This window comes from Moschus berezovskii, chromosome 9, assembly GCF_049115385.1.
Source record: "Moschus berezovskii isolate FMDL1 chromosome 9, NW_MosBer_1.0, whole genome shotgun sequence".
In the NCBI taxonomy this organism is placed as follows: domain Eukaryota; kingdom Metazoa; phylum Chordata; class Mammalia; order Artiodactyla; family Moschidae; genus Moschus; species Moschus berezovskii.
Window position 1 is genome coordinate 102,160,301 of NC_142468.1, and position 20,222 is coordinate 102,180,522.

Here is a 20,222-nt window from a genome sequence, read left to right on the forward strand (position 1 = left end):
TATGGCTGTTGTACTTGACAGTGTATGTATACATAGAGAAAACTGAGGTCTAATTAAGGAGCCCAAAAGTTGCTGAGGTTAAACAAGTAAGTGAATTGTCATTTTTCAGAATACAGTTTCTTTGCTTAGAAGGAATAATTGTCCTCTTATTTCACTGGTTTTCCTATTTTAAATCCCAATTTTGGTGGCAAAACCCCCCACTGAGTCCACTGTATTCTGGAAGGAGTTCTCTCACACATCCGTGTACCACCTCCTTGGAGAAAGTCTTTCCTGAAGAACTGTGTCTTCAGCTTCATTGCCCTAATTTGTTCCAAACTGACAGAAGACCCTGCAAGAGCTGCATGGAAGTCCTCCCTCAGACATCGCTTTTTAGGTGAAAATCGCTTTTTAGGTGAAAATCGCTTTTAGGTGAAAGTCAGTAATTTGTGGACAATACTCAGGTACAATCCAATTTACTGTTCTTGCTGTTCAGTCTCTCAGTCATGTCCGACTCTTTGCGACCCCATAGACTACAGCATGCCAGTCTTCCCTGTCCACCACCAACTCCCAGAGCTTGCTCAGTCATGTCCATTGAGTCAGTGATGCCATCCAACCATCTCATCCTTTGTCACCCCCTTTTCCTGCCTTCAATCTTTCCCAGCATCGGGGACTTTCCCAATAAGTTGGCTCTTCGCATCAGGTGGCCAAAGTATTGGAGTTTCAGCTTCAGCTTCAGTCCTTCCAATGAATATTCCAATTTATATACTCTTTCAAAACCAATATTTTATGTGTAAATGCACCGAAAATATCTGGATATATACCCACCAAACTAAACACATCCTGTGGAGAGAAGTAGGTGTGTAGAGGTGTGGAACTGTGAGGATTTTCATTATTTTGTTCTGTTTTTCTTTTTATGATGAAAAATGTTGACTATAAAATATATCATTTGTATAAGTTTTATTTTGTGTATGTAAGTTTTTGAAATGTAGAGAAAATGAAATATAATTCATTCCAATGTAGCTAAATAAGCCCTGGTTATTGAAAAATTTATGTATCTAACATTTAGGGCAAAACCAAATATATTTAATTTCATATTGAATATCTTTTTCAGACATCATGAAAACCTAGATGTAAGGGAAGATCTTAACTATTTAGTTGATTGTGGCCCACTAACCTTCAGGCTAAAACTTTTTGACTCAAAGTGAAAGAGTAAATGAAGAATCTGCTTTATCCCTTCCTTGCCAGTTTTAAGAAAGGCTTGGGGGCAGCCTTAAATCTCACTGCAGTTAATAGAGACTTTCTCAGATGATGGACAGTTTCCTCCCCTTTAGTTGAACTTCCGTCTCTCAGAACTCCAGAGTGTAGTAATAACTTATAAACTTCATATTAAGTTCTAACAGCACTCATTGTGAGATAGACAAGCCCTCAACTACTCACAGTGAAGTTTCTTTCCTCTTACTCATCCTGCTGTGACTTCCATGCTGTTACATCGGTGGATTATTTAGCTAAATCCTAAGTTACGGAACTTCTAAAGAGAACATAACCCAGGCATATCATAGGGGAGTTGAAATGAATGTGTAGTTATAGTTGGTATTTTTCTTTTGCTTTTGTTGCCTAGTATCTCAGTAGAGACTTGGAGCTCTTTGTATCTTTGTATAACTGGAGTTTTTATTTCTAGGTATTAACTCTCCCAGCCTCTGAGGCAGCTATAGAAGAGAGATGTACTCTTGGTTGCACCAAGCAGGTACAACTACATCAGATTTTGGGTCAAAATAGTGACGCAGGAAGGAGAAATGGGATGGTAGGGGATAACAATATTGAAATATTGGGGAAAAAAATAGCACTGAAGCAGTTAGCACACTTATTGCAGGAAAGACAAATTCCTAGTGCAGAATTGGCAGGATTTTAGTGCACTCCAGGAGGATTCTTTAGCATCTGAGGCAGATTCAGTATAGGCAACACTGTGCCATCTGGCGGCTCATGGCAGTAGGCATGGCTGTAGGGATAGCGATTTCTCCTCAGACCAGTTCCACAGGATGGTTTGCACATTCATCTTTGATTCTGCGCTTCATCTGTGAGTCTTTCACTTTCACTGATTCTGTGACATTCCTTATATCCCATCAATAAATCTTCCCCATTGTCATGCTTAATCAGCCAAAGTCAGCTTCTGTTGTAAGCAAGTAAGAAACCTGTTATAATTACATCATAGTAGATTTGCCGTAGAAAGGTGCAGTCTCAGTAATCTGCAGAGAGCAAAAAGAAACTAAACCCTTCTGGATTGGTTGGTGCCTGGAATTCTCCTCTGATTTTACGGTGATCCAGCAGCCTCACTACTTAGCATATTCTATTACAGAAAATATTCCCCAAAGTCAGAATAACTTGGAAGAGGGCTTTAAAGCCCTCTTTACTTGTTGTGTGCAAGTAAGAACCCTGTTTTCTACATAAAAACAGAAAACAAATTGAGGTCTGGTTTGGATTGCACATTGTCGGTCAAATCATAAGCTTTTTCTTCACTATATAGAAGAAAATTTACAAACCAACGCCTCCCCCAGAAAAAGAAGTTTTGTGCTACAGTTTAAAATATGATACATATTGTTGAACACATGAAACTTACATAATGTTATAAACCAATGTTGCCTCAATCAATTTTTAATTAAAAAAATAAGATATGAACAATTCAGAGTACAAGCGGATGATCAGGTCAAGCCGAAAAATTTATATCAAGTGCTGACTGCCTGGAAGTAGCTTATATTTAATTGGCAGAGTCTGTTTTCTGGTTTCTCATGCTTCTTTTCTGTTAACAGTAAATGTTCCTCTACTTAAAGCTTGGAAGGTGCAGAAACGCAGTTTTGAGTAAGAATACTTAATGATTTGGCACATGTAAATGTGTGCTTGCCTTTGTACTCTCTTCAAAGTTGGACCAAGAATATTCCTTAAGAAGAAACCGTATAAATTCCTATTTTAATTTGCTACATACTGTGTGTAGCTCATCAGTTTTAGGTAGTAAGGAAAACACAAGTGGAAAACACTACTGTTTCAGTGACAGATATTGAGTCCTTGATCTTATAAATTGATTGGCTTTTTTTGTGAGCATAGTAAGTTGGTGCTATTTCTCAATTATAGACAACCTTATAATTGGAAAAGCAAAATAGTTGATAAATTTAAAGTGCATAAAACAGTATTAGGATAAAATCCAAGACACAAGTTGGAAGTATGAGTCTTAGTTTTATATATACCAACTTGATTATATTAGTTTTAGGACTACAAAAAAAATCTTTAAAACATCAATTTATATTAATACATTGGTGAATAAAAACTCCATGAAACTTTGCTGCAATAGACCTTTGGAACTGTGGGTATTTTATTTTGAGATAGGATGAGAGTTTTTTGGTGTGTGTAATGAATCATACTTTCATGAGATTAAGAAGTCAAATACTCAGACATGCCCAGAAAAGAATTTTTTTAAATGAGAGAAATTCTGAAATCTTGAGAGAATAATAATGTAAAAATGTATATCGTTTCTCTGTATTTTTAGAAAATTCTGAGGCACAGAGGACTTTCCTCAATGCATCTTTCATATCTTTGTTCCGGAGGCTGTAGATCAGAGGATTAAAGAGTGGGGTTGCCATGCAGTAAAACAGGGTCACAAATTTCTGTGTCCCAGGATGGCTCCTGGAGCCTGGACTCACGTACATCACCATAACTGAGCCACAGAACAAGGAAACCACCAAGAAATGGGAGGCACGTGTAGAAATAGCTTTGTTCCTGCCTGAGCCAGCTGGGACCCGAAGTACAGCTCGCAAAACTAAGGTATAGGACCCAAGAATGTAGAGGAAACTGATGAAAATGATAAGCGAGCTTACAGTGGCACAAGTTAGAGTAGTTTTTGGAACGGGGGCATAGGACAGTGCCAGCAATGGTCCCAGGTCACAGAAAAAATGGTCAATGACATTAAGGCCACAGAAAGGCACCCGGGACATAAGAACTGCAGGCATCAGTATTGATAAAAAGCCACCTGCCCAGCAGAAAACCACTAATCGGGCACAGAGTTGATAGGTCATGATGGTGGGGTAATGCAGAGGTCGACAGATGGCAAGGAACCGATCAAAGGACATCGCAGATAGAAAGTAGCCCTCAGCTGCACACATGGAGAAGAAGAAGTAGAACTGGAGCAGGCAGCCAGCATAGGAGATGCTCTTGGTCTGGGAGATGATGTTGGCCAACATTTTGGGCACATCAGAACTGACATAGCAGATCTCCAGGAAGGAGAAGTTAGCCAGGAGGATGTACATGGGTGTATGGAGCTTCCGGCTTGACCACACAGCACAGATGATGGCTGCGTTCCCAAGGAGGGTCAGGAGGTAGATGAGGGAGAATATGACAGAGAGGAGGATCTGGATCTCCCTGCGGCAGGGGAAGCCCAGGAGAATGAACTCACTCACAGACCCAGAGATATCACTGGCTTCTGAGAGGTGCATTCTTCTGATCTATGAAGGGAATGATCATTAGATTAGCCATTTCTTTCTCTTGAAAAGTCATTTTTTAATTTTCTGACTTCTGTTTATTCCTTTAATGCACTTTTGTGAAAGGGCTCCATATGGTTCTGATTTTAACTCATTTCCCAATGATCTAGCTTAGTCCAGTGAGAGCAGATTTCTGAGAACCCCAGCCAATATGTTACTATATGCTCCCACAGCGCCCACTGTAACAGTCTCCATTTTTTTCAGAGTACAAATTTCACTGACATCATATAACATGGAGTCCAGATTGTTTTCTATGTTTGCATTTACCTTAATTCTTCCTTGATGTAAAGTTCCATAAGATACACCCTCATACATCCATGTAATTTCTTTTCTCCTCATTGCAAAGAAAATTTTATTTAGAATTTTGGAAAATTCTAAGAAAAATCAAAGTTCAAATTAATATGGTAACACATGATAACTAGAGTTATTGTGGTGATCATTTTGTAGTGTATGAAAATACTGAATCATGATCCTGTACACCTAAAACTAATATAATATTGCAAGTCTATTTTATTTCAATTAAAAAAAAATGGCCTGGCAATATTCATAGCAGAAAAGTGGAATTCAAGGCTTGTCTTCAATAAGACAAAGAGAATCATTTTATATGAATAAGAGGTAAAAGATGAATGAAAAAATATTAAAGCTTGTCATGTTGTAAAAAAATAATAAATTACTATGAAGTTGAATTAGGTCAGTACAAAAAGAGTACCTTACTATGTTGTCAGTTAACATTTTCTCAGGCTATCTGTCCTGGATGGCTCTGTTAACGGAAGCAGGGTGCTGAAGACATTGCCACAAATTCCATTTTAGACAGTACCTATTAGTTTCTTAGAGCTGGTATTTAACTTCTACTTGCTGAGCCAACAGCTAAACTGATACAGAGAAAAAAGGACCTTCGTTGGCTTCTCTTCTTTAATTAGGAGATCCTGGCTCTCAAATAGAAAAACAGCAAGAGGCAGATGGAGAAAACTTGTCTCTTTGCTTAGATGGCTGCAAAAGTATATTGTGCATGTACTACAGCTTTTCCTCCTTGACCCAAATTCTGATTTATGATAAAGAAGAGTTTTAGCAAGGCTACTAACAAAAGCTGGAAATCACCATCTTTGACCTGCCCTGCGTCCTAATTTTTGGCACTTTTATGAAAGTGAAAGTCACTCAGTCGTGTCCAACTCTTTGTGACGCCATGGACTGTACATCCATGGAATTCTCCAGGCCAGAATACTGGAACGGGTAGCCTTTCCCTTTTCCAGGGGATCTTCCCAACCCAGGGATTGAACCCAGGTTTCTGGCATTGCAGTCGGATTCTTTACCAGCTGAGCCAAAAGGAAAGCGCAAGAATACTGGAGTGGGTAGCCTATCCCTTCCCCAATGGATCTTACAGACCCAGGAATCGAACTGGGGTCTCCTGCATTGCAGGCGGATTCTTTACCAACTGAGCTATCAGGGAAGCCCTCTGACTTGAACCAATTTCTGAACATTTTTTAAAAATTTGACGTCTAAGGTAGTGAGCAAAGAGCACCCGCTGTTATGTATGAAGCATTTATTGTGACCATCACTTAACATTCATTATCTCAATAAATTCTCCTCCCTCTGCTTTCCAGTTCTAGAGCCTTAAGAAAAAACACCTTCACATTTCTAAATGTAGCGCTGAATTTTACTGTCACTCTGAGCACGTTGATTCTAAAATCCAACTTTTTCCCCTACACAGATGTCAGCTATGTATGTATTAGCTGTGTTTCCTTATTGTGTTTTATTCAATTTGTTCATCTGCCACTTGCCTATATCAAATTTCCACTTGTGCATGTGGAGGACTAGCCTCAGGAAAGCTGTGTTAGTGATTGAGGCTATATACTATAGGAAAAGATTATTTACATATTTCTCACTGTCTCTCTCTATAGGATACATCAGATACATCACTAAGATGGTGAGGCGGGTATCTTCCAAACTAGCAGCTTCCATCAAATGCCAAAGGGAGATCAAGTATAAAAAGAGTTTTGTGTTCATTCAGAAAGACCAACAGATGGATGAGTTGAAATGAACTATAAGCTATACATCCCAGGTGATGGGCTCATTGGAGAAAACTTTGACTGGAAATTCAGTGATTGGAAGGGATGATATGATGCTTTAAATCAGAAGTAGACAACCTAAATTTTCAATATTGGATATTTAGCTAAAATATGTGTAGTAAGAGCCATCACACTTTTTACTGTGACCATAATTTTACTTATACAGTTGAACTGGCTATGGTGGGTAAATATAGAGTTGAACTGACTGTGGTGGGTAAGATTGTGTGTAAACAGGGCAAAGAAACTTGATAAAGAAAGAAAAATAGTGGAATGAAGGTGGGTTGCAGGGGTGTTATATTTTAATGGGAAATCCCCCTTCACTCACGGTCAGAATCAGTGTAAACCCACCTCAAAATTAAGGTAAGGATAAGAGTATTTGAGGAGGAGTCTTTGGTGTTTTAACATAGGCTCTTGAATGAGCAGACGTTAATCAGAATTCAAAGTAAGAAAAAGGAAAATGTCATCAGAAAGAAAGAGAAAGAAACAACAAATTTTCTTTCAGATTTTTATCTGTAATACAACTTGGTACTCTCATGAATGTCTTCCTTCCTTTCCTGATTAAAAACTCCTCTGTTCCTGCCTCACTGTTCTAAGTTCAATTCACCCAGGGCCCTTCTCTCCCTGCCTTGGGTCACTGTGGACTCTACCTGAGACTATATGTTGATTTTTCCTTTCACTGCAAATACAGGAATTCTTCAGTCTTAATTACACTTAATGAAAATAAATATCGATTACTTACAAAAGTTTTATCTCCTTTGAAGTGATATGAAGCTCATTAGCTTCTATCATTTCTTTACCTGGAAAATAATGCCAAACAGAGAAGTGTCAGCTCAAAATTTCCTGATGGGATTTTTGAACAATTGTATGCTGGACAGATGTGATTCTACCAGGAATAATAAAGATTTTGTAAAAAGTTATATATCAGTTGATATATTACCTTGTTTATCATATGAAATATATTTATAAATAAAAATCCAAAGGACCGTTCACAGCCCTCTTTCTGTAGCAATAATACACACAGTGGACATTGCAGCAGGCAGTTGAGGGGCTACCACTGTGCCCTCTTAAAGATCCTAGATGAAGAATTTGGGGGTCCTGGTGACACTCTGCCACACTTTGAGCCTCACAAAGGATTCTCTTTAACTGCAAAAAAAGAATAAAATGCCAAGAAACTCTCCGTTTTACTATGTATACCTTTCTGGCCACATACTGTCCCTAGAGGCCATCCCTCAGGAGCAGCAGGGACAATCAGAGGGCATCATTCAATCCCCAAGTGTGTTTTACTTTCAGTGTCGTGCTCAAAGCTGAAAAGGCCTTCCTGAATCCATCGGTGAGACTGTCACCTAGTAATGGCCCCTCTAATTTGCTGCTCACCTGACACCCACAGACAGGCTCTGGATTTAAAACCAGCTCCATATTGGATATCACCAGTTGCTTTAAGGCTCCCAGAGCTCCCCTGTTCGCATATGTGTTTCTGCAAATGACATTGAAAGTTCACTTTAACAAATTCCCAGATCCTGAGTATCTTCCTGTGGGAGCATGCTCGGTTGCCCAGTTGTCTGACTCTTTATGATCCTGTGCACTGTAGCCCACCAGTCTCCTCTGTCTGTGGGATTTTCCCAGCAAGAATACTGGAGTGGGTTGCTATATCCTCTTCCAGGGAATCTTTCTGACCCAGGGATCGAACTTGTATCTTGCATCTCCTGCATTGGCAGGCAGATTCTTTACCACTGAGCCACTGAGGAAGCCCAAGTCTCTTCCCTATGACCCACTAAAAAGGTAACCTCCCTGCCTATCTTTATCAGTCTGTACAGCAGTGTTAAAAGTTGGTCTGCATTCCCTGAGTAGACTTTTGGTGGCAGGAACTGATTCCCAGTGAAATTGTACAGTGGCTTTCAATCCTCATGAGAATAAGAAAACCTAGGGTCTCACTTGTTCAGAGCCTCCTATCATACCCTCAACCACAAGGATTTTATGTCTTCTTATGTTTTCCAATTATCTTCTCCTGTCTCAATGGATATAAACACTCTACCCGGTTTTTATTGTGTTTAGGTGATAGTACCTGCTATTTGCTGATTACTATGCCAGCAGATTTCATATGTGTTATCTATTATATATGTGTGCATGCTCAGTTATAAGTCATGTCCGACTCTTTGTGACCCCATGGACTGTACCTGGCTGGGTTCCTCTATCCATGGAATTCCCCAGGCAAGAATACTGGAGTGGGTTGTCCTTTCCTCCTCCAGGTTATCTTCCCAACCCAGGGATTGAACCTGGGTCTCCTGCATTGCAGGCAGATTCTTTACCACTGAGCCATGTGGGAAGTCCTATCAAATACTTGTAAATCTCATTAAACTCTTTTGAATACTGTCTTATCCTTTTAAAATGATTGAACAGAAGCCCACAGAGGGTAAGAGTTTATATTTGGCTCTAACTCAACTTGGTTTATCTTTTCTACATATAGGGTGACTGGAGTGAAAAGTTATATCTAATCTTCCCATGGCTTCTACCTGTTATTCTTTCCTGGTCATTGTAATGTCTTTCTATCCCTCTGGGAAAATTCTATTAATCTTGTTATTTTGGCTTCTTGGCTTCCTTAAGTAGTTTTACTTCAAACACTATATTTGAGAAGGCTGTTCAGAATCTGGTTTATGGCTTAATATCTTATTTTATCTTTGATACAACAAATTTGTCTGAAAAATGATTGCTATTGTGAACAAAGATTTGTTTAAAATAGTTATTGCCCATAAGCAGCTTTCAAGGTAATGAGCTACTTTGGCAAAAGTTCCAGCAAAAATCCCATTCAAGGACAGAACTTTAATTCTTTTTTATTCTTTGCTGTGTAAGCAGACACAGAGTAGTCTTGACAATGAGGTGCATTTGAATTCTCGGTAATACTGTTCCTGCCTGAAAACTCCCATGGACAGAGGAGCCTAGCAGGCTATAATCCATAGGGTCGCAAAGAGTTGAACACAACTGAGTATGAGCTTGCAGTGCCTCCCAGCAAGGTAGGGGTCAGACCAGATTCAGATGTTACTTCTGTTCGACTCTCTATTTCTTGTGCTAGACTCCATCTTTCTTCTCCAAGCTTTAGTTATTTTAGCACAGAGATACCAGGTGTCCAAAACCAGGCAGAAAGTCTCTAATCCAAGCTGACAAAGGCAGCAATATTGGAAGTAGCCCACTCACTCTGTTTGATGTTCACTAGTTCCAGCAGAAAGCAACCTGGGGGGAAGATAATTCTGAGTTAATAGTGACCAGGTCCTTTTACTGTAGCCCTGCTTCCTGTTGCTTCTTCTAGTAATGACTTAGAAGGATTTTCCATTGGAAGCACCAGTGATGTATCTGCAAGTCATAGAATCACTTATACTCTCACATTGTGTTTGGAGACTCATCTTTAAACTCCTCCCTCAGTGACTTGCTTATAAAAACTTCTTTTCATTCTTTGTTGCTTTGATGATGACTGTCTAACCTTTTCAAACATTTTGTTACTGATAATGTATATTGTCAGTATTTCATTAGCATGTAACCTTCCAAATCAGTTCTTTCCCTTTTTAACTCCAGAAACACCTCAGAAACCAATCCTCTCAGATAGGTCAATTGCCTCAAGAAAGAAAGCCATCCTGGTTCCGGGCAAATTGGACCTTCCCAGGCACTCTTTTTGTTTCAGGCAGGATATTGTGGAAGGTAGGCAGCTAAGCCCCAAGGACTGTGTTGAACCAGGTTCAGCTTTGGGCAATATGGCCCAGGATACCAGGTCCCTCTCTTGGCACAGCCTTCCCCAGGCCATACATTAGGACTCTTACTGTTGCTGTGTTCCTTGTGAATTTGGGCAGAAGAGAGAAGTGGCCGAATACATATACTTGTCACTTTATACTTGACTTTAGATCGATGATATCCAAACTGTTGGAGATGATATAGGTAGTGCTTAATTTCACCATTCTGCTTCATTTGTTCTCGCCAAACATGTCCTGTACATTAAATAATGAATTTTCAAATGAAAGCGAATTTAACTAATTCTGAGAATTTTCTGGTCTTTTGAGAGTCTCCCATGCAACTTTGATATGACTGCTAATCTCAGACAAGAGGTGGAATCCCTGACTCAGAAGAAGTTGGGCAGAAATAGAATTTTAATAGGCTTGAAAGCAGGCACCTGGCACTGGCTCGGAGAGACTCCAATTATGTAAAAAGTGCGTTACACCCATATCTTTCCTCACTCCCTCCACTGTTCCACCCACTTCATATTGTCTTTAGAGCACTGTTTTGTGATTTTCTTTTTCTCCTCTTGGTTTCTTCCCAAATGCTGATTGATTTAACCAGTTGATGGACATGAGTTTAGGTAAACTCCGGGAGTTGGTGATGGACAGGGAGGCCTGGCGTGCTGTGATGTATGGGATCGCAAAGAGTCGGACACCACTGAGTGACTGAACTGAACTGAGGAACATAATCATTTTATGGTTACAGCGTAATATAAGTAGTTCTCTCTTGTTGGACATTTAGATTGCTTTGCAAGTTTTTTCTATTACAAACTATTCTGTGATGATGTTCTCTTACAGTGAATTAGTATAAGTGTATTAGCTGATCAAAATGTATATATAATTTTAAGACTTTTCTTTGCCATATTGCTAGATTGCTTTCTAAAAGTGTTGCCCTAACTTAGTCTAACCAGCAGATAGTGAGAATGCTCATTTTCCTCACATGTGAAACACACACACACATACAGCTTATTATAATTCTGTCTAAAAATTAACATTATGAATATTTTAAAGTAATGTGTCATTATTTTAATGTGTATTTATTTAATTAGTAATTTGGTTGAGTCTAAGAAGTGTTTTTTATCATTTTGCCTTTTTTTCCTTTTCATTTATATATATAACATTTTTCTAATCATGTGTTCATTTTTCTTGATTTAAAATAATTTCTTATAACATATTTATATTTTCCATTTTTGATGTTTTACCTATTCAATACATGTGCATAGCAATTTTTTGAACCAAAGCTATTTTTTATGTAGTCACATATGCACTCTTTCTCTTAATGGTTTATACTTTGGTTTTATGCTTAGGAATATATTCACATCTTGAGATTACATATTGATAACATATATGATGTAGAATTGAAAGATGTCTGATTTTGTGAACAGAAAATGTGTGCAATTATCAACAGGGAAACACAACCAGTCTCCAGTACTTGTAGCAATTTCAGAAAGGATAAATTTCAGAAGGATAAACCCCTTCTCCATAAAGGAAGGGGTTAGTGTAATCAACTTGCCATCAAGTGGCTGGCTCTAGTGACTTCTGAGACACTCTGAGGCAGAAATTTGAAAGATATGTGGTGGTTTTGAAGTGGGACATTGTTCAGTTCAATTCAGTTCAGTTCAGTCGCTCAGTCGTGTCCGACTCTTTGCGACCCCATGAATCACAGCACACCAGGCCTCTCTGTCCATCACCAACTCCCGGAGTTCACTCAAACTCATGTCCACAGAGTCGGTGATGCCATCCAGCCATCTCATTCTCTGTCGTCCCCTTCTCCTTCCTCCCGCCCCCAACCTTTCCCAGCATCAGGGTCTTTTCCGGTGAGTCAACTCATCGCATGAGGTGGCCAAAGTATTGCAGTTTCAACTTTAGCATCAGTCCTTCCAATGAACACCCAGGATTGATCTCCTTTAGAATGGACTGGTTGGATCTCCTTGCAGTCCAAGGGACTCTCAAGAGTCTTCTCCAACACCACAGTTCAAAAACATCAATTCTTCGGCGATCAGCTTTCTTCACAGTCCAATTCTCACATCCATACATGACCATGGGAAAAACCATAGCCTTGACTAGACGGACCTTTGTTGGCAAAGGAATGTCTCTGCTTTGTAATATGCTATCTAGGTTGGTCATAACTTTCCTTCCAAGGAGTAAGCGTCTTTTAATTTCATGGCTGCAGTCAGCATCTACAGTGATTTTGGAGCCCCCAAAAATAAAGTCTGACACTGTTTCCACCGTTTTCCCATCTATTTCCCATGAAGTGATGGGACCAGATGCCACGATCTTTATTTTCTGAATGTTGAGCTTCAAGCCAACCTTTTCACTCTCCTCTTTCACTTTCATCAAGAGGCTTTTGAGTTCCTCTTCACTTTCTGCCATAAGGGTAGTGTCATGTGCATATCTGAGGTTATTGATATTTCTCCCAGTATGAGTTAAAATTCATGTAGAACTATTCAGTACAACTGTAGCTGAAAAAGAAGCTTACCAAAAGTATCTGCTACAATAAACATCTGGCTCCATTACCATTTACTAGTGTGATATTTGGGAAATTCCTGAACCTCACTAAAACTGTTAATTTTCTAATTTTTTAACATAGTGTTGGTAATAACTTGCTCCAGAAGGTTGTTATATGTATAAAATAAATGCATATTATATGTATATAATAAATGAAGTGACTGTTCTCAAATTACTCAGTGTGATAACAGTTCCATCAGGTGATTTGGGAGAAAATAAAGTTATTTTGTCAAAATTGGATAAAATTCCATTTCAGTACATGATTTTTGGAGATTTATAATACTTACAATGTTTTGAAGACTTCATGAATTTGCTTACTTTGGTGTAACCCTTTACTTGCTTTATTTAAGAATGGCACTTAAAAAAGCTGAGCAGACAGTTTTTCTCCTTTCCTATTAACTTCACATGGATTATTCCTAGAAAAGCATGTTGGTAAATTTGGAGATAGTTTACATAAGTGGTTTAGCTCAGGATCAGCACTGATAAATTCTTAGAAATAGTAGGACATGTAATTGAAATAAAGGAAGTAGCCTGCAAGGCTGACCTCTGTATGAGAGGAGGTAAGAATTTACTTTATGATTTGGAATGAATGTCCAAATGGTGAGACTGGTCCAGATGGTGAGATTGAGGGAAGTATCTGAGGGAAGTGGTAAAACAAGAGATTGTTTATTGAGTAGATAGACTTTGCTTGTATCCTTGTAAATAATCTCCTAAAATAAACTAGACAAATTTGAAGTTTAGATTTCACTATATCCTTAATTCATAAAGTCCTGAATTAAGCAAAAGTTACTAAAAAACTTGAATTTTATTTCGTTTTAATTAATTTCATTCCATTTTAAGTGTCAGCAGCCTGAATTACGAGGTGTTTCTGATACGTAAAGTGTGAGATGCAAAAAGCCTAGTTAATTATTATCGCAAAATCGGTTACAAATGCAGAAACCACACACCTTTGGAAGCAACAGTACATTTTATTCACTACACATTCTCATCTCTTTTCCCTATCTGCTTTAAGAAAGCTAGATGACTGTAGGGTGAGCAAACCATAAGCACCCAGAAGGAAATAATAGTTAAAATAATCAGGGAAACAGCATCTTATGTTAAAGATATTTTGGATGATGTTCTTAATTAAGCATTTTTACTTAGGTAGATAATTTGTCCAGGCAATTGTTCACCCATTCAGTCCACTTTGTGAAATAGGACAGAAAAATCTTGCTATAGAACCCCCAGAAATTCTGACCGTCCTTGTCCAGACAACCTCAGATTCTTGGTTCTTTCTTAAAGGAAGTCCAATTACAGTTGTACTTCACTTTGTGGAATAGATGATTTTCTGAAGGCTATAAATGTGGCTCCCTAAATTACACTTTATTTCTCTGTTATATTCTTAGAATCATCTTTAAAAAATACGTGCTAGTGGTGAAAATAAAATGCATAAACAAACCAACATTTGTAACTATATATTTTAAAAAGATCTTTAGACACATTTTAGATAATACTTAATATGTCACATGGCAAAAATACTGAAATAAAATATGGTCCTACAGCATGTCAATTGACACTGGATTTGCAGCAAAGAGAGAAGTCCTGACTAATGCCCTTTACATTTAGCATATATCTTAACTTTATTGAATAAACACGAGCCACTAAGTTCCTAATTCTTATTTTGAGTACTTTCTGACTTACTACTTAATATGCACCTAAGGCTGTTTGTTTCTTTACGATCCTTAGAGTAGAAACAGGAATTATTCTTTGGAAGAGAGTAAAAAGATCACACCTGTACGGCTGTACTTTTTTCATACGGTAATCCTTACATTCTGTGGCTACCAGTGGAGAAGATGTTGCAGTGTAAATACCAAAACAAGTTTATGAATCCTCTTGAATCCTTATATGTTGCTTCAATTCTGAAACACAAAGCAGATTTATACTTCCTTTTAGAAGCTTGGTTATGATGACAAGTTCAATTTTCTTAAGACAATTTTATTTCTTAAAAATGACTAATCCGCTTTGCAGGCATGGTGCGCTGCAGTTGCATGCTGTTCAGAAAGTATGGAAACTTCATTGATAACCTGAGACTCTTCACCAAGGGAGGAAGTGGTGGAATGGGCTACCCTCGTTTAGGTGGAGAAGGTGGAAAAGGTGGTGACGTCTGGATTGTAGCCCATAACAAAATGACTTTAAAACAACTTAAGGATAAATATCCTCAGAAACGGTTTGTGGCTGGAGAAGGAGCAAACAGTCGAGTTAGTGCACTGAAAGGCTCCAAAGGGAAAGACTGTGAAATTCCTGTCCCTGTGGGTGTTTCAGTAACTGATGACAGTGGTAACGTTATAGATTCCCAAATGCTGGAAAATCCTCTTTGCTAAGTAAGATTTCTTATGCAAAACCTACAATTGCAGATTATGCATTTACAACAATAAAGCCTGAACTCGGAAAAATTATGTATAGTGATCTCAAACAGATATCAGTAGCTGATCTTCCTGGTTTAATAGAAGGAGCACATATGAACAAAGGAATGGGCCACAAATTCCTCAAGCATATAGAAAGAACTAAACAACTGCTTTTTGTTGTTGATATTTCTGGATTTCAGCTTTCTTCCCAAACTCATTACAGAACTGCTTTTGAAACCATAATACTGCTTTCAAAAGAGTTAGAGTTGTACAAAGAGGAACTTCAGACAAAATCTGCACTCTTAGCAGTAAATAAAATGGACTTGCCAGATGCACAGGATAAGTTCCATGTACTGATGAACCAACTCCAGAATCCTAAAGAATTTTTGCATTTATTTGAAAAACACATGATTCCAGAGAGGACTGTGGAATTCCAACACATCATCCCCATCTCTGCAGTTACTGGAGAAGGAATCGATGAACTAAAGAACTGTGTAAGGAAATCTCTGGATGAACACGCCAACCAGGAAAATGATGCATATCATAAGAAGCAGTTGCTTAATCTACATATTTCCAATACAATATCTTATAGTGAGCCACCATCAAAGAATGCTGTTTCTAGTCCTAGAATGGATATAACTTAAATATATGAAAAGTGATACTGAAATTGTGTTCATTTGAAAGCTCTTTGACATTTTTTAGAATGTTGGTTGTTACTAACCTGCTGTATATACCATCATTCAAGAACCATATTTTTAAAGATGTTTTGTAGTTAAGTTTATCAACAGATAAAAAAATAACCAAGGGTTAAAAATGACAGTTTATAATGTTATGGCCATCCACGTGTAATAACATCCTATAGTATTCTATCTGTATGTCTCTGCTGCTGCTGCTGAATCACTTCAGTCGTATCCGACTCTGTGTGACCCCATAGACGGAAGCCCACCCGGCCCTGGGATTCTCCAGGCAAGAACACTGGAGTGGGTTGCCATTTCCTTCTCCAATGTGTGAAAGTGAAAGTGAAGTCGCTCAGTCGTGTCCGACCCTTAGCGACCCCATGGACTGCAGCCTACCAGGCTCCTCTATCCATGGGATTTTCTAGGCAAGAGTACTGGAGTGGCTCTAGTGAGATAATTTTTAAGATTATAAAACAGGGTTCCTTATGAGCAACTAGGTTTTATTTGTTTGTTTTTGAGTTTGTCATTACCTGGTTCTCCTAAATTTGTAATAGTTCTTTTTTTTTTTTTTTTTGAACAACCTCAAACTCCTGATTTTGAACATATTCACTGATAATAAAGATCACTGATAATCAGCAAAAAAAAAAAAAAAGACTAATCCATCATGTAGTGGGTGACTTTTATGATAATAGTAGGCTTTATTGTAATAGTTCCTTAACCAAAATTATTATTAAATTTTCTAGAAAACCATCCTGTTCGTGTCTTATTCAGATAGCTTGTGTTGCAACTTAGTTCACTATGACTTCTGATTTATGTTTTAAGAACAGATATTTCAGCCCAAAAGACTTTCCTTAGAGCAGCCTTCATCTCACTGTTCCTGAGGCTATAAATTAGAGGATTGCAGAGGGGTGTTATTACAGAATAAAATAAGGTCACAATTTTTTGCACTTTCACTGGGTGTCCTGATCCAGGACTAACATATATCACCATAACAGAGCCAAAAAACAGAATTACCACAGCCAGATGAGAAGCACCAGTGGAGAAAGCCTTGCGTTTGCTGGCTTCTGAGGGCATCCTTACCACAGCCAGAATCACCAGCACATAGAAGCAAAGGAGGAAGAGAAAGGTGCCAGTCATGAAAGCAGCATTGAAAGTAGAGTACATGAGTTGTGTGGTGCTGTCTTCAGAACAGGACAGCATCATCAATGGGACAGGATCACACATAAAGTGGTCGATGATATTTGGGTTGCAAAAGGGCAACTGTGAAATGAGAACAACAGGGGTTAGGAAGAGAATGAACCCACAGGATCACCCAAAGATGATGATGGCAGTGTAGAGCTCTTTAGTCATGATGCGTGGGTAATGCAGAGGATGGCAGATGGCAAGATACCTGTCAAAGGCCATGATGCAAAGGTAGAAGCCCTCGTCACACCCAAAAGAGAACAAGTAGGACTGTGCAAAACAGCTCACGAAGGAGATGGACTTGCTTGAGGATAGAAAGTTGGCCAACATATTAGGGACGGTTGTGGTGACATAACATATTTCCAGGAAAGAGAAATTCCCCAAGAAGATGTACATGGGCGTGTGAAGGCGCTGATCCCACCGCACATCTGTGTTCCACATCAGGGTCGGGATATAGGCTACTGAAAAGAGCCCGAAGTAGAGGAGCTGCATTTCTGGGCTTGAGGGAAAGCCCAGCCCAGGAGGATTAAGTGGATAACAAAGTGGGTGGTTTCTCTGCTGGACATATTCATTGGTCTGGAAGACATGGGATGACAGAAGTTACTTAACTTTAACACAGTATACTGATTCTTCCTGAAAAATCCTAGTTTCGTTACCAGTTTGGGTAGATTAAGTAATAAACAATGAGTTTTATTTTAAAGCACCCAAATGGTGATCATCATAACCTATTGCCCAAGAGTATGATTTCATTTGATGATGTTGTTTAATCACGTAGTCATGTCTGACTTTTTTGCTACCTCATGGACTGTAGCCCACCAGGCTCCTCTGTCCATGGGATTTCCCAGACAAGAATACCGGAATGGGTTGTCATTTCCTTTTCCAGGGGTTCTTCCTCCATTGGCAGGTGGATTCTTTACCACTGAGCCACCAGGGAAGCCCTTCATTTTGATAGGATGCAAATAATCATATAAATAAGAACATGGTTTGGCACAATCATTAAACTAGATTGGGATATTGGATAACACTTAAGTGTAAAATTTGTAATTCAGAGTAAGTCACTTAACTTTCTGTGTGTTTTACCATAAAAAAGAATAGTACACACAAACCAGCATATGTGGAATTTCTAAAATATTATGTAAAACTAATTTTTTGTAATTAGTGATATTGATAATAATAGCAAATGAAATTTCAGAAGGTTCTATCTCACTGAGATAACAAAGAAAGAATACAGGGAATATTTCTTTTTGTGCTTGTTTATGATATTGTTAAGTAATGATGAAAAGGGCCTCTCTGGTACCAGCACAGGTGGTATATTATATGACTGTACTAAACACGTTTGGCGTATAAGAAATGTGTTTTCTCTGTCCGGCCTGTTGGATTCAGCTCCACAGCACGAGAAGAGCCCTAACCTTTGGCACCTGAATACTGAAAATTTTGATATACTCTCTAGTGAACTTGAGAACTAGATATGCCACTTGGGGCAACGGACCTTAAGGAGAGCAACGACTCAGAGTGACTGATGGACCTTAAGGAGAGCAACTACTCGGAGTGACTGCCCTGTTGAATGTGACTAGACTTGGCCCATTTTGCTGCAAAATAGTTGTGACATAGAGAAAAGATTTTGATTTGTGTGCATGGCATTTCCATTATTTTCATAGCTGCTTTCTATGTTTGGTCTCGTTTTCTCTTTTTTATGCATAACCTCTGAAACATTTTTATACTCATTCTAGGCATCTTCTATTGAGACAATCTTGAGACATGGAATATCTTTCTTAACCATTCTTGCTCCCCTCTTCCCCTAGTTTGTAATTATCGAATCAAAGCTTCATGTCTTGCTTTCTTAGAAGCCTACTGTTGGCTATCATATTTGGAACCTAAAGTGAAAGCACTGCTATTTATGTATTCTCATTGCTCATGGGGCTATATAGATTTTATCAGGTCTGAATGCAAGCTGGTAGCCAATCTGTTTGTTTCTCATAGCAATCACATTATATCAGGGGGCACACAAGTGCTTCTGTGTGTGTGTGTGTATTTTGTCATCAAAGACAGTCTTCTTTGATCTATTGCAATTGTGAAGCAAGATTTGTAAAAGAAGATTATTTAAGATTTTTATCATGAATAATTGTATGATTTTTCTCAATTGAAGCTTTTGTACAGTAGCTGAGAGAGAATAAATGTCATCTTGTCTAGAAACTCAAGCTATGGAGCTAGTGAATCTTGGCTTGTCACTATAAATGAGAGGGCCTTTCACTTAAGAACATATAAATTGTACTTACACACATACAGTGAATAAAAATACGCAGGAAAAAGAGAAAAATCATAACATTAAGAGGCAATTCATATGAATAAGCTTCAAAATTACCCTTAGATGTCCACAAATTATTCTGCTGCTTTTATTGAAGAAAAAGCTCAGCTAACACACATCATAGTGGTAGCTTCATAACTCATTTGACTGAATTTTTAAAACTCATTTAATTTTTGTCTTTTATATTGCAATGTGTGTCTTGATACCTTGAAACCCTGTTTGATGATATTGAAATTCCTCATTTTTACTAACAAGGACTTCCCCGATGGCTCAGCAGTAAGGAATCTGTCTGCAATGCAGGAGACACAAGAGATGTGTGTTCAATCCCTAGGTTGAGAAGATCTCTAGCAGGAGGAAATGCCAACCCACTCCAGTATTCTCACCTGGAAAATCCCAAGGACAGAGGAGCCTGGTGGGCTACAGTCTATTGTATTGCAAAGACTCAGAGATGACTGAGTGACTGAGCCTGCAGTGCAATGGCACCCTAACAGTGGCAAGTCAAATCAATGTCAATACTCACCCTGTTTGGGTCTCCTGTTACAGTATTTCTTGGGAATACTAACTGTATAAAGTCACAATCCAAAGGATATCCTACAAATGCAAGAAACAGGAAGCATACAGATGCTGAATGGTGTTTTATCACTTAAGGAAGATACACAAAATTAGTGAGCTTGAGGGCAATATGTGGGTTGGAGAGCTGTGATATCAGAGTGGAATCAGAGATTTGTCATATTATTTCTACTGAACAAAAAACAAAATTCATTATAATATTGGTAATAAATCCACTTCCAGTAATTTACCGTTATACATTTTAAAAATAAAATCCCCAAGTCTCTCTGT

General features: G+C 38.4%; 1 protein-coding gene and 2 pseudogenes across 1 annotated transcript; 1 reads left to right on the plus strand and 2 right to left on the minus strand.

Annotated features, from left to right (window-relative positions):
* Positions 1–3,407: 3,407 nt before the first annotated feature.
* LOC148776756 (olfactory receptor 11H6-like) lies at positions 3,408–4,817 on the minus strand. The gene is made up of 2 exons (XM_088840227.1): positions 4,770–4,817; positions 3,408–4,466 (listed from the first exon to the last, which is right to left on the minus strand). The coding sequence occupies exons 1-2, from the start codon at positions 4,815–4,817 to the stop codon at positions 3,408–3,410; spliced, it is 1,107 nt and encodes a 368-aa protein (XP_088696353.1).
* A 10,026-nt stretch (positions 4,818–14,843) lies between these two features.
* Positions 14,844–15,862, plus strand: LOC148776757 (GTP-binding protein 10 pseudogene; annotated as a pseudogene).
* Positions 15,863–16,705: 843 nt separating this feature from the next.
* On the minus strand, positions 16,706–17,664 carry LOC148776758 (olfactory receptor 11G2-like; annotated as a pseudogene).
* Between the last annotated feature and the right edge of the window lie 2,558 nt (positions 17,665–20,222).